General features: G+C 42.2%; 2 protein-coding genes across 2 annotated transcripts; one reads left to right on the forward strand and one right to left on the reverse strand.

Annotated features, from left to right (window-relative positions):
* Positions 1–1,855: 1,855 nt before the first annotated feature.
* On the reverse strand, positions 1,856–4,131 carry LOC306917102 (transmembrane protein 237A-like). The gene is made up of 4 exons (XM_079495232.1): positions 4,054–4,131; positions 3,538–3,625; positions 2,379–2,500; positions 1,856–2,061 (listed from the first exon to the last, which is right to left on the reverse strand). Exons 1-4 carry the CDS (start codon positions 4,124–4,126, stop codon positions 1,997–1,999), a joined length of 348 nt encoding a protein of 115 aa, XP_079351358.1. The 5' UTR covers positions 4,127–4,131; the 3' UTR covers positions 1,856–1,996.
* A 497-nt stretch (positions 4,132–4,628) lies between these two features.
* Positions 4,629–6,077, forward strand: LOC306916942 (uncharacterized protein). Its single transcript, XM_079495042.1, has 4 exons — positions 4,629–4,976; positions 5,077–5,181; positions 5,621–5,723; positions 5,843–6,077. The coding sequence occupies exons 1-4, from the start codon at positions 4,686–4,688 to the stop codon at positions 5,893–5,895; spliced, it is 552 nt and encodes a 183-aa protein (XP_079351168.1). The 5' UTR covers positions 4,629–4,685; the 3' UTR covers positions 5,896–6,077.
* Positions 6,078–15,029: the final 8,952 nt, after the last annotated feature.

Consider the following 15,029-nt stretch of genomic DNA (forward strand, 5'->3'; position numbering starts at 1 on the left):
GTCTGAGAAATCTGAAAGACCCTTTCGTTGAATGGCTCTAGAGAGACTGTGTACCAATTTGCGTGATGTTTGGACAAAATCTGTAGGTGTACTGTCCAAAAACTTGTTTTGCACAAAGCGGCCTCCTGGTGGCGCTATAACAGGCCGTTCTGGAAATTTTGGGGCAGAGGTTCATCCAGGGAGTGAGTGCAAAATTTGGCATCGACCGGATTAATGGTGCCGGAGATTAGCTGTTCACAGACGGAAGGACGGACGGACGGACACACACACGGACGGACGGACGGACGGACGTGCAAAACATACTCTCTCCCCATGCCTTCGGCCTGGTGGAGACAATAACATATAGTGCAGTAACAGTTGCTTGTTTTGGGCTTGTTTTCATAGACCTGGTTGCTTATTTCTCCCACAAAATATGGCAACACTGGGAGTAGAGTAGACCAAATTAATTCATCTCAGAGAGAGAGTGGATGAGAACATGAAACAAACAACAAACAGCAGAGAGAGACGAACAGTGGACGTTTTATAATAGTGTGCTGCAGTGCACAAACCTGTGTCTGAGATTGTCTTTGCAGTTCCCTGTGTTTCTTCACTAGTCCGATCCTGAAGAACAGTTTGCCGGCCACTGCTACAGAGCTGACAATGAGGTTATATCTTCCCTTCTTCTCTGGAGTCCTGCCTCAAAGCAGACCAGAGGTAGAAAACTGTCGTTCCCCTAGGGACACAGGCATCAGTAAGCAGGAACTGGGGTGGCAATGAAGGACCGGGAAGTCTGGCGTGATGTTGTGAAATCCACGATCTCGACCGCGGTCGAAAAATGATGACACCAAACCTTTTTGCTGAAAATAACACCAGTAATCAGTTTAGGCCCTAACGCATTGGTTTTCAAAGTGGGGACTAAGGACCCCCCTAGCCTGACCAAATTAGTAACTACATTTGAACAGATTTAACTATAGGCAATTAATCAATTATAGTTAGAAGATTGCATCTAGGATCCTCTCCCATAACTGTTACTTCTGCAACCTGACTGGATAAAAGATGGATGGATGGATATAATTCAATTAAACTTAAGTTATTACAAAAAAGATGTTACCAAGTGTGTGTGCGCGCGTGTATATACATATATATATATATATATATAGACATAGTTAGACAATTAAATTAAGTCCAAAACAAAGTTATAAATCCCTTGGACTAACAGAGAGAAAATGGAGATGCAAAAACTGACCCCACACAGTATCCTGACTGCAGTATTCTTATTTCTCTTTAGGCTTTGTAGTAGAGTATTTCTCTGTAAGAACTTACACCAGTATTTTTTAAATAGTGATTGCATACAGACGCCTGGCTTCTATACGGGAGCATATCGTCATTTTACAACCAGGATGCTACCTAGTGGTAAGTCTACATTGGATTGGCTGATAAATAATGAAATCCTCTCTACAGAGGACAGAAATGGAACGTTTAAATTTCGACGATTCTACAAATGTCTTCTAAATCCTGATAATTTTCTGAAAAACCCACGATGTTTCTATGTCAGTGGTTCTCAAGGTTTTTCATGTCAAGCACCCAAAAAATTATATGAATTTGGCCGCCGACCCCCATCTGAAAATATGTTGTTCCAGGGATTCCCCCCCCCACCCCACCCCCAGAAGCAAAGATTTGAGTTAATTTTTTTTCTCCAAAAATAGCAGACCTACAAGCTCGTAGCTATGAGCCTGTAGATCTGCTATTTTTCAATAGCTAAAGTATAACAATGCTTAAAACACCAAAAGGGGTTCCCGCCCCAAAATGGGTTAATTCCGAAATCTCACTGTTGAGCTCAATAGAATATAAGAACGAAGCACAGTCATCACTGCAGTTGGATAAAATCTTATATTTCAAAAGGTGAACATTATATACAACAGATTAAAGATTAAAATACAAAACTAATGTACTGCCAAAAAAAGATGCTAAATAGTACAAAGGTGTGTGAAATGTGTAATTGCGTATTTTCTTTGTCTCATGCAGTCATTTCATTTTTGTCCTCTAATTCAGGTGGTTTAATCTCCATCTCCATGAGGTACCCTGAAAAACACAACAGACGTGAATGCTACTTTCGTTTGTTTTTTTTGCAAAGTGTGTGTGTGTGCGTGCGTGCGTGCATGTGCGTTGAGAAACAGACAAGTGAGAGAGAAATGGTTGTTCTATGGTTTTATGGTTAAGACTTTGAGATAGGTTTACAATTAGGAAAAGGGGTGTGTGTGTGTGTGTGTGTGTGTGTGTGTGTGTGTGTGTGTGTGTGTGTGTGTGTGTGTGTGTGTGTGTGTGTGTGTGTGTGTGTGTGTGTGTGTGTGTGTGTGTGTGTGTGTGTGTGTGTGTGTGTGTGTGTGCACGTCTCTCACTCTCAGTGTGGTCAATGTCAGGCCGGGTGGCGATGAGGATCCAGGCGAGGCCGACCAACAGCGCCACCACCAGGTTGACCGTCAGCCAGGGGTGAAGGAAGTGGTGCTCTGAGCCTTGAGGCCTGAGACAGACAGGGAGAGCACATTCAGTCAAAACGGCTTCAAAAGCTGTTCGGAGATAACACCAGAATCCATCCATCCCATCCATCCAGTGTTGTTTTTAGTTTTAAGTCATATTCTCTTGAATAGTTTTCATTTAGTTTTAGTCACCTGGAATGTTTTAGTGTTAGTCTAGTTTTAGTCGTCATAAGATTTTTAGTCGACTAAATCTACAGTTGAATTAGTCGAACAAAATGTATTTTGGTGGGCCTTGATGCCGTTTTTTACACTTGCTGAAAATAGCTGATCTACAAGCCCACGACACGTTGTGAGCTTGTAGATCGGCTATTCTCATCGTGCAGCTAATTGTAAAAGGACTTATACTGGATCTCTTGTCCACTAGTCCCTTCCTAACATTTTAGTCTAGTTTTTTGATGAAATTTTCATTATATTTAGTCTTATTATTTAGTTTCCATTTAGTTTTCGTCAGTGGAAAAAGGTAGTCGCCGAACATTTTTCGTCTTAGTTTTAGTCGACGAAATCAACACATCAACCCATCAATCTTCAAATGCTTATCCGTAGTCGGGTCGCGGGGGCAACAGCTCCACCAGAGCGCTCCAGACTTCCCTCTCCAGAGCAACATTAGTGACTTCCTCCTGGGGGGACGTGCCTCGAGGACCTCCCTATAGGGAGACGCCCAAGAGGCATCCTAAACAAGATGGCCGAACCACCTAAGCTGGCTCCTTTCCAGGCGAAGAAGCAGCGACTCTACTCCGAGTCTCTGTCGCATGACTGCAACTTCTCACCCTATCTCTAAGGGAGATGCCAGCCACCCGACGAAGAAAACTGACAGACAGCGATTCTAACATCAGAATCAATAACACATACAAAGAAATGTTATAAGTGCGTCCTATGGAACACATGGTTGTTGTTCTTGCTTACTATAAATCGCTCTGGATTAAGAGCGTCTGATAAATGCCTAAATTGTAACAATTGTATCAACAAAACTCACCAGTTAAAAGGACATTTTGACTTGATCATTCGATTTGACTTGACTCACCACAAAGTTACATTGGGGCTTTCGTAGAGGTTGATACGATCGCTGGTCATCTGCTGGCTGAGAGACAGGACCAGGGCCGAGGAATAAACTGTAGGTTGTACGGAAAGATGCACAGACAGACATGCACGCATGCACGTGCACACCCAGGCAGGCAAATGGGACACAGTAAGTGTAAGCTGGATAGAGACGAGCAGAATGCTAAACAAAATGGAGAAGTACATTATTGTGAAAACCTTCCTTCTTTTCTGCCAACTTTCCCCCCATTTTAGTCGTTATGCCAATTCCCTGATGTCCCTACACACTTGTGTAGTGTTGTCACTGCTGACCCCTACTGGTTGGTCTTGGGACTGGTTGGTCATAGGGATCATAATCTAAGTTCCCAGACGTTTTCGGCTGCTGCTGTGTGTGCATTATAAATACAAAGTTAAGAAGAAACTACAATCGAGATTATACTAGAGAGTGCGGATATTCCTTTTTTCATTCAAATAAATGCATGTCTGTGAACTAAAGACTCACAGAATGCTGCCAGCGCCACAGGGTCCAGTGTGACAAACTCCCGCATAGCCGTGGGGCCTTTAGCCAGATTCATCCTGAACAGAAAACACAGTATGTGAATTCATTTTTCAACAATGTGTGTGACTATACATACTGTACACAATGCACACATCTCTTTTAAAGCAATGGACTTATAATTGATTTCATTTAACAATTTCACTTTTTCCCCTCACATCATTTTGTATCATCAGAATTGTCAAAGACAGTTAGGAAAGCAAGATAATAATTCATCCCAAACTGTTAGCAACCTATAATATGATGTAAAAGTGGTGGTTAATATTTTTTACAGTCTGGTGATGGTGGATCTCATGTGACCAGCCTTGGAAATATCAACTCTCATGCCTGAAAATGCTGCCCACCCTTGTATAGAAAAAAACTATTATTAATATCGGCCCCACCCTACTGATGTACTGAATGCTGAAGACCATATCGCTCTATTGATGGAAGATGATTCTTTCTCAACGCTTTTGTTATTATTATTATAATACATGTATTTAAAATGGAGCATACACATACACATTGGAATCTTACAGGGGGCAGGCTTCCTGGAGAGTTTAAAATGGCTGGGCGTCGAGAACCGGGTTTTGGTGGCTATGCAGCCAGACCAGATGTCCCAAACCTCGATATGGCTAAAAAAAAGACGCATGGGCCATCACCATGGGGGTGGAGATGGTTTTGGACGTGATTGCAGAAGAGATGACTTTGGCATGAGTGGTCGGCAGGTTGATAGCCCAGGAAGGCGTTTTCCGGATGAGTTCAGAGGCAGCCAAATGGGGAGTAGCTTGTTGGAACGGCCAACAGACAGGACAATGGATCGGCCAGGCTCGATGGCGCAAGCGGATCCAGACTCGAGCAGCCTCCCGGCAACTTTGCTCAATTACCTGGTACGTGTGTTATTATAAATGCTATAAAGATGGCTTCAGTGTACATCATTTGTGGTTCATGAATATAACTGTATTTGTTGTTTGTGTGGAATGTGTCCAGGATACCGTCCGAATAGAAAATGAGAGCGATGCCCAAATTGTGCTAAAGGTGCTAAAGAAGTTAACCGATGTGCTGATGGATTACCGGCTGAGGAGTGTAGACACGGTATGAAACGTTTATAATGCAGGACACTTCAAAGGGCACTATACGGACGGCTGCAATTCGAAACTGGGCCCCGTAAAATCTGACCCCACCACCCACCCCTTTCCCCCCCTCACTGTATATGTTTTCTTCTCCCCTTTTACCTCCTTTAGGATGATGATTTCCTTTTTTGCTATATAGAAGTGTATAAGACTGTATATTTGTATGTCTCTAAATGTTATGATAATTGAACATAACTTGTAAACAAGTGTAATGCGAGTTGTGCTTGAAATGTACTGTAATTCTGCAAACTGTTAATGAATACATCAATCAATCTGCTCCAGATACCAAGAACAGTGTCATAGGAGCATGTGCTCTAACCATAGGCATTTTAATCAGAACCAAAACGGAATGGAGTGAAAATGTCTACTAAATTGCCAATGGTTTTCCTTGAGTGTTGCAGGTTCCTAGTGTGAGCAGCAGTTCACCAGTGAGTTCCCTGGGCTACTCGTCGCCTCCTTCCAGAATGCCCGGTGCTGCAGATCGCTACTCAGGAGGCCCCTCAGGTATGTAAAGCATTGTCTTTTTGCAGATGTCTGCACGGTTACAATTGTACCGTAACCAAGCATATCATTATGGAATCGTCAAGTCACATTTAACTTTTCATTATAATTTGTCTTTACAGGTCCATCAAGGTACTCGGGCGCCCATCAAGGTTCTACAACTGAAATAGTTTGACTAATTGGATGACTGCCACAAGAATAAAAATCAAAACAATTGTTAACATGATTAAAATTCACATTTGAGTTCTGACATGAACAGTAGCTGTGCCATGTTGTCTTTTACTTTATATTCACATGTTTTCTAATGTGTGTACTTTGGACATTTGTAGTTGGAGACATTGTTATAAAAAATGTGATGCACACTTCCCTATTTGGAATAATTGTAAGGTGTAGGCCTATAAAACCCTTTTCCCAAGACTTTCTTTTATTAAAATACAAAAAATAAAAAACTGACTTTGTTCCATACAGTGAATGCAAAATGACTTGTTTCCATACTAGTGAGTAAAATTGCTTTACAGCATTGATGGTCTTTATTAAAGGCGGATGGTTAAACAAAAATGATTAAAGTTAAAGGTGTTAAATTACAATAAAGGTACCCCCATCTCTATACAAAACACTGCCACGGTGTATGAAGATATATCGAGATGCAATTTTACAGAAATGTAATCATTTGTTTTGGTTTAATTGCATTTCATTTCTGATGAATCAGTGTGCACTGTGCGGTCAATCATATTCTATTTATTTCCCATGTTATTTCTCCTATATCAGTGTGCACTGCAGCAAGACAAGGTTGACTGATGTAATAATGCCAAAACTTTGTGCAGCAGTAGGCTGTAACAATTAAAAATCACACCTTTGTGAAGTGAGGGGCGCTATCATCCCTTCATTGTCAAAGGACAAGGACAAATGTAGTCGATGTTTTTGTGCCACAATAAGGCACGAAGTGGATAGGCAAAAAGGTAAGAGCTGATGCGGTGCTCGTCTACATATGACGTAAATTCTCCATTGTCAATGGGAATTTAATGTTTGTGTAGGACAAATTGTTCAAAAACATTCCACATTTGTCACTTTTTTCCTATATTTGTTTTGTTGAAAATATCAGATCTACAAGCACTGGGCTTGTAGATCTGAAAAATAAAAACAGATCTATGACGAGTCGTTGCTGGAAATAGTGCAGTTGCTTGTTTTGGGCTTGTTTTCATAGTCCTGGTTGCTTATTTCTCCCACAAAATATGGCAACACTGGGAGTAGACCAAATGAATTCATCTCAGAGAGAGTGGATGAGAACAATGAAACAAACGGGAGAGGAGAGACGAACAGAGGACGTTTTATAATAGACGTGTGCTGCAGTGCACAAACCTTTCTGTAACTTTGTGTCTGAGATTGTCTTTGCACGACAGTCTGCGTAAAGTTGTGAAAACAGCAGGATCAAAAAAGACTGTTTGCTTTGTGAGATAATGCTAAGCTAGCCTCAAGTACAGTCCGTCTATACAAGTGAATAGAAAGTTTAACGTGAACCGAACCAGTTGGTCGCCGTTTGGAGGGACAGTCTGTCCTTTTCAACCTGAAGACACAAAGAGGACAACCCAGATAGAGCTTTGAGCAACCAGGGCTTCACTCAAAGTTCCTCTGGCAACGTGGAATGAGATTGAGAAGGCAGTGAGTGGACTGAAATACCACATTAAAGGTTTGGTTTCTCACATTCATTTTTCATTCCTTTTTCTTTTAGCACGGGGCGGACTTTGGCTTTTGGTGACTAGTTTCTGAATTTTGGTGTGGTGTTAGGTATGGGTTTTCAAAAAGCTGTGCAAAAACGCATTGGGCGCGCCCTAGTAGTCTTGGATACGTCAAAGATGGTTTATGTATGAAGATGGGCCAACTTCATTGGAGCCACTAGAGGCGAAATGGTACACAAAGCCTACAAATGGTCTCCTAAATATAGTAGGCGTGGTTTGCTTCTCCCCGACCTCCACCCTCCCCCCCCTGACAACAACACTGTTTCCACACTCAGTCTAGTAGGTGGCGGTAATGCACCATTTAGGTTTGCCGACCGCCATGATACCCAATAGAAGAAGAAGACAACCACACTGTAATTTAACACAAGTCATTTAACAAAGTACATTGAAAACAACTGACAAGGTGTACTTTTGAAATAGTCGTTTTAGTTTCTCGAAGTCCTCCAACCATATAAATTCATGATTTGGATCTATCTCATTAAAAAGTCTCTCCCTAATAGAGCTGTAGAATGGACAATAACAATTTCCTTTAGATCACACAGACTACATAATCTATCCTCCTCAACCGTGCCTACATATCTGCCTGTCTCAATATGCAGACCAAGTATGCCAGCTCTAATTTGGGCACATAAGGATAATTTCTAATCGTTTTAAATATGTCCATTCATTTCACATTATAATATTCACATATTATCATCTTAAATATGGGGTCAGAGCCCCCTATGTGTTGTCCGTGAAATTGCAGATGGACAGAGAGAGGCTTCCGGACTCATCTCAAATCTCGCGAGAGTTTGTTGCTGGGATAAAGAAATGTCATTAACACAGTCGATTTTCTCCTGATTTGTCTCGCTAAAAGAAGCCATTTTACTATGAATATCTTTTAAATATTGTGTGCCTTGTGATGATTTGGTCCAGTATTTAGTTCAGTGACCATGGAGTTAAGGAATGGTTCATAAGCTGTGTTCACGTTCACTCTCCCATTGGGAATGAATAGACTCCAACATTCTTCCTGTCTCCTAATAATGTTACCGCCCACCTCACGCAGATACAGGAAATAAGGAAAGTTGGCCTCTCTTGCTAATTCTCCTCTTGGGATACGTCCACGATGGAGCTGTCGGGAGCTTAAAATGCCTATGGTTTCATTGCAAACCGACCACTAGGGGGCGAGCAAAATAAGTTTGCAATGTTTTTTTAAATCCTTATGACCATACCTAACAGCATGCCAAAATTCACCAAGTGCATAATTGTTATGATTTTTTACGTGACACTGCCGGGAGCTAAAATGCATATAAACTGTGATTAATGTAAAAAATTATAACAATTATGCACTTGGTAACTGCTCCTTGAATTTTGGCATGGTATTAGTTATGGTCATAAGGTTTTCCAAAAAAAAAAAACTAATTTGGCTCGTCCCCTTTAAGCTTGCGGCAGCCATCGTGAACGCCACCTTGAAAACGATCCCTTTCAAGTTGTTTGTTTTCCGTAAAATGTTAGTATGTTATTTAGCACACCCAATGGTAACAGAATCCTTTCATTGCAAACCGACCACTAGGGGGCGAGCCAAATTAGTTTGCAATGGTTTTTGAAAACCTTATGCCCATACCTAACACCATGCAAAATTCAATTCAAAAAGTAGTTACAAAGTGCATCATTGTTATGATTTTTTACATTTACATTTTAGCCACCGTGGACGCCATCTTGAAAACTATGCCTTTCTGGTTGTTCGTTGTTCACAAACTTTTAGTATGTTATTTAGCACACCCAATAGTAACAGAATCAATTGAAAAATCTCTTTTACAGAGATTAAAATAGGGTGCATTTTGCATCCCAAAACACAGTTTATAGTTAAGGGACGCAATAAAACAAGAACCTCTGCATCCACGACCACGGGATGCACTACGGTACTACTGTACTTTTTTATTCTAGTTTATTTTGCTAGCTTTAGTTATAATATCATTTCTTCTTCTGTTTTCTACATGAATATAAACACATTATAACCATATAAAATGAAATGGGAGTTAAATGCTGCAATTTGTAAAAATGGCAAAACATGACTCCTAGCGTCGTTGAAGTGGGACTCATAAAATGTCCCTGAGACTCATCTAAAAGACCATCCCTGCATCCCAGGACTCATTACATTGAAAACCTATTTACAACACTGCTTTTATCAATTATTTTGGTTTTCAACGATACCTATACGTATCTAATATTTGAGTCTGTGCAAACAGACCACTAGGGGGCGCACCCAACGCGTTTGCACAGCTTTTTGAAAACCTTATACCCATACCTAACGCATGTATCAAAATGACGGAGTGGTTGCGCAAAGACCCGCCCGACAGCACTGTTTAATGCAATTTATTTGTGCAAGTTATGGGTAGACCTACTTTTGACTTTTACAACTTTGTCATAAGTAATTCAACAAAAAATACTTTTAAATTGCATTAAACAGTGCTGCCGGGCGGGTCTTTGCGCATCTGCTCCGTCATTTAGAATTAGGCATAGCCAGCCACGTTATCTCTGCATTGCGACGGCGAAATCCGTTATCAGCACGTTTGAATGGTGCCAAAATGTCCATACTGGCATCCTCACCACATAGCCTGGTCAAGGTTTCCCCAGGTGGACGTGTCATTTCCAACTATTGTCGGTGCATGGAACTAGGAGCTACTAATATATACTATTCTCTGCCTATCAGGACGTAACTCGGACGGCGCTGAGTCGGGTCTGGTGGCCTTCGCAACACTCGGCACGGCGACTCCCTCGGCTAGCGCCTCGCTCGGCGGTGCCTCACGTAGCTCATGGCCACCAGACACCGTCAGGACATCAGTGATAATGACAATGCTACAATCGCAGATAATGACATACTGAACAGTGAGGATGCCAGTATGGACATTTTGGCACCATTCAAACGTGCTGATAACGGATGATTTTGCCGATTCAATACATGATACCAGTCGAATGGGGTGGCATAGCCTACCTAACACCACACCAAAATTCAGAAACTAGTCCCCAAAAACCAAATCTTTACAAGTCCGCCCCCTGCTAGTTTTATGACCTCAATTACACCCCAAAAAAAACCTGAACTGTGAACATTCAGTGGATTTTCTGTGGTCTGACGTTTTCTCTGGGGTTTGGAAGCATTTTGAGCTGCAATGAAAACAGGCAAAACAATAAAAACAGTGACATCTGCTGGCAAATCCCATTGACATATATGGAATTTGCAGGTTGTGACATCATAAACAGCAGGAAGATCAGAGCACTTGTTTGAGCCAGAAAACACCAGACCACAGAACATCTACTGAATGTTCTGTAGTTCAGGTTTTTTGAGTGGTGTAAACCACTCCTACGACTGGCTTTGTTAGTTTACGTGTCTGTCTGTCTGTCTGTGCTCAAAAAATGAGCATGGTTGCTACGGTCACCCAGTTCACCCGGGTGTGATTTAATTACGTCAGCCATTACGTCAGACCACAGCTGATCAGGCTATATAAGACCTTACACCACTCGGTTCACACGGGTGTGATTATCTTTTGGGTACAATTGAGCTCAGAAAACCAATTTTTGTTTTTTACAAAAATACTTTTTTATGTCACCTGTAGCTCCTAGCCAGACCAACCTGAAGACCAGCCATACCTCAACCAGTGTGGAGCCCAGACTGCAGGTGAAGATGAACTCTCCAGACTCAGCCAGGGATGTTTCTATTAAACAGGAGGAACCTGAAGACATTTCTATTAAACAGGAGGAACCTGAAGACATCTCTATTAAACAGGAGGAACCTGAAGACATCTCTATTAAACAGGAACCTGAAGACATTTATATTAAACAGGAGGAACCTGAAGACATTTATATTAAACAGGAGGAACCTGAAGACATTTCTATTAAACAGGAGGAACCTGAAGACATTTCTATTAAACAGGAGGAACCTGAAGACATTTCTATTAAACAGGAGGAACCTGAAGACATTTCTATTAAACAGGAGGAACCTGAAGACATTTCTATTAAACAGGAGGAACCTGAAGACATTTCTGTTAAACAGGAGGAAACTGAAGACATTTCTATTAAACAGGAACCTGAAGACATTTCAATTAAACAGGAGGAACCTGAAGACCTCCCACAACTCAACATTCTGCACATGGTTGTGTGCAAAGAGGAAGTTTCTCCTGGACAGGAGAGGATCCCCAGTCTGCTCCAGGAGGAACCAGAGCCTCCACACATTAAAGACGAGCAGGAGGAGCTTAAAGAAGAACAGGAGGAACTACTTCAAAGACCAGAGGAACCTGATGGGTCAATGTTGACATTACTAGCAGTGAAAGGTGAAGTTGATGAAGACATCTCTTCACACTGCTCTGAAGTTGAACTCGAATCTGACACTGAAGTCACTGATGACAGTGGTGATTGGGGGGAGACAAGTGGAGGTGCCGAGTCTGTCGACACTGTAGAAAGATCTTTCCAGTGTAAAATGTGTAACAAGAGTTTCAGTAGGTCAGATAGCCTGACGGCACACCAGCATCTCCACACTGGAGACAAACCTTTCCAGTGTAAACATTGTGACAAGAGTTTCAGTTTGTTAGGTAATCTGACGTCACACCAGCGTGTCCACACTGGAGACAAACCTTTCCAGTGTAAACATTGTGACAAGAGTTTCAGAATGGCAGCTGTCCTGAAGACACACCAGTTTGTCCACACTGGAGAAAAACCTTTCCACTGTAAACAGTGTGACAAGAGTTTCAGTAGGTCAGATAGCCTGACGGCACACCAGCATCTCCACACTGGAGACAAACCTTTCCAGTGTAAACAGTGTGACAAGAGTTTCAGTAGGTCAGATAAACTGAAGGTACACCAGCGTGTCCACACTGGAGACAAACCTTTCCAGTGTAAACATTGTGACAAGAGTTTCAGTAGGTCAGATAGCCTGACGGCACACCAGCATCTCCACACTGGAGACAAACCTTTCCAGTGTAAACATTGTGACAAGAGTTTCAGTATGTTAGGTGACTTTAAGAGACACCAGCGTGTCCACACTGGAGACAAACCTTTCCAGTGTAAACATTGTGACAAGAGTTTCAGTCGGTTAGGTAATCTGACGTCACACCAGCATCTCCACACTGGAGACAAACCCTTCCAGTGTAAACATTGTGACAAGAGTTTCAGTTTGTTAGGTAATCTGACGTCACACCAGCGTGTCCACACTGGAGACAAACCTTTCCAGTGTAAACATTGTGACAAGAGTTTCAGTTGGCCAGATAGCCTGACGGCACACCAGCATCTCCACACTGGAGACAAACCTTTCCAGTGTAAACATTGTGACAAGAGTTTCAGTATGTTAGGTGACTTTAAGAGACACCAGCGTGTCCACACTGGAGACAAATATTTCCAGTGTAAACATTGTGACAAGAGTTTCAGTCGGTTAGGTAATCTGACGTCACACCAGCATCTCCACACTGGAGACAAACCCTTCCAGTGTAAACATTGTGACAAGAGTTTCAGTTTGTTAGGTAATCTGACGTCACACCAGCGTGTCCACACTGGAGACAAACCTTTCCAGTGTAAACATTGTGACAAGAGTTTCAGTAGGTCATATAGCCTGACGGCACACCAGCATCTCCACACTGGAGACAAACCTTTCCAGTGTAAACATTGTGACAAGAGTTTCAGTAGGTTAGGTGACTTTAAGAGACACCAGCGTGTCCACACTGGAGACAGACCTTTCCAGTGTAAACATTGTGACAAGAGTTTCAGAGCGGCAGCTGTCCTGAAGACACACCAGTTTGTCCACACTGGAGAAAAACCATTCCACTGTAAACATTGTGACAAGAGATTCAGTCATTCAAGTCAGCTGAAGCCACACCAGCGTATCCACACAGGAGACAAACCTTTCCACTGTAAACAGTGTGACAAGAGTTTCAGTACCTCAGGTGGCTTTAAGAGACACCAGCGTGTCCACACTGGAGACAGACCTTTCCAGTGTAAACATTGTGACAAGAGTTTCAGAACGGCAGCTGTCCTGAAGACACACCAGTTTGTCCACACTGGAGTAAAACCTTTCCACTGTAAACATTGTGACAAGAGTTTCAGTAGGTCAGATAAACTGAAGGTACACCAGCGTGTCCACACTGGAGACAAACCTTTCCAGTGTAAACATTGTGACAAGAGTTTCAGAACGGCAGCTGTCCTGAAGACACACCAGTTTGTCCACACTGGAGTAAAACCTTTCCACTGTAAACATTGTGACAAGAGTTTCAGTAGGTCAGATAAACTGAAGGTACACCAGCGTGTCCACACTGGAGACAAACCTTTCCACTGTAAACAGTGTGACAAGAGTTTCAGTCTCTCAGGTGGCTTTAAGAGACACCAGCGTGTCCACACTGGAGACAGACCTTTCCAGTGTAAACAGTGTGACAAGAGTTTCAGTAAGTTAGGTAACTTGAAGAGTCACCAGCTTGTCCACACTGGAGAAAAGAAAAGTACTGCCGAAGCAGTAGGGCTTTAAGCAACTAGTCGACTAGTAAATCCACTAGTTGACCTTGTTGGTACTAGTTGATCGTTTTTTTTAGGCCTCAAGATCAGCTAGATCAGGGGTTCCCAAACTTTTTTGGCCCAGGTACCCCTTGGGGAGAAGATCTTTTTCCAGGTACCCCCTCATCCTCACAACACCGATAAGCATATTTGCAACCTTACATTTAGGCCCAGGCTACACGAATATGGATCTTTTGCTAAACGCAATTTTTTTGTGCGCGTTTGGGCCTTTCAGCCACACTCAAACGGCGTTTTCGGCCACTCAAACGGAGGTTTTTGGAAACGGATAAATAAGTGAACATTTTCGAAAATATCCGGATCAGTGGATCTGTTTAGTCATGCGAAACGGAGCTTTTGAGAAACGATGATGTCACTGCTTATTAGCGCATATCATTTTTATTATAATTAGGTGAGAAATGCAGCTTGTGCAGGCCTGCATGGAAACTACATGGATATCTATCCAATTGTTCATGTTTATATATCACTGTTAACAACTTTAAAACGTATCATATGTTGCATCAACTGCAAAGGCTCTGCTCTGCTGCCTCCAATAATACATATATCAGCCTACTAGTCCAGTGCGGACTGGTGATTTAATTTGTATTGGTGCCGAGTGCGAAGCTTGAACAATATATAGGTTAATTGCGGACCGCTACAGATAAACTGTGGATATTAACCAATAAGGACCCAGGCCAAATGCCATTGCAGTACACCTGCAACAACAAGTCTAACTGTCTATGCGTGGTGTGTGCATAGCCATGTGAAACTATATTCTTGTGCTGTATTTTGCTCTCCATTTCATGGTTATGGTTATGGAGGGGAGAGAGGAGGGGTGCAGAGAGAGAGAGAGAGAGGTGTCAATGGTGAGAAGAAAGTATACAGTGGGTCGCCGTGCGCATATGGCTCTCTCCTGTTTAGGTAATAAAGGGCGCACCCTTGACTGCATTTGTCACTGTGCCTGCACAATGCATGCCGACAATGCACGCGTGTGAACTTTTATTAGCCTACATTATAACGTGACATTTATTATACACCTCGAAAAAATAGCCACTCTACAAGCTCA

The sequence above is a fragment of the Electrona antarctica genome, assembly GCF_951216825.1.
Source record: "Electrona antarctica genome assembly, chromosome: 24".
In the NCBI taxonomy this organism is placed as follows: Eukaryota; Metazoa; Chordata; class Actinopteri; order Myctophiformes; family Myctophidae; genus Electrona; species Electrona antarctica.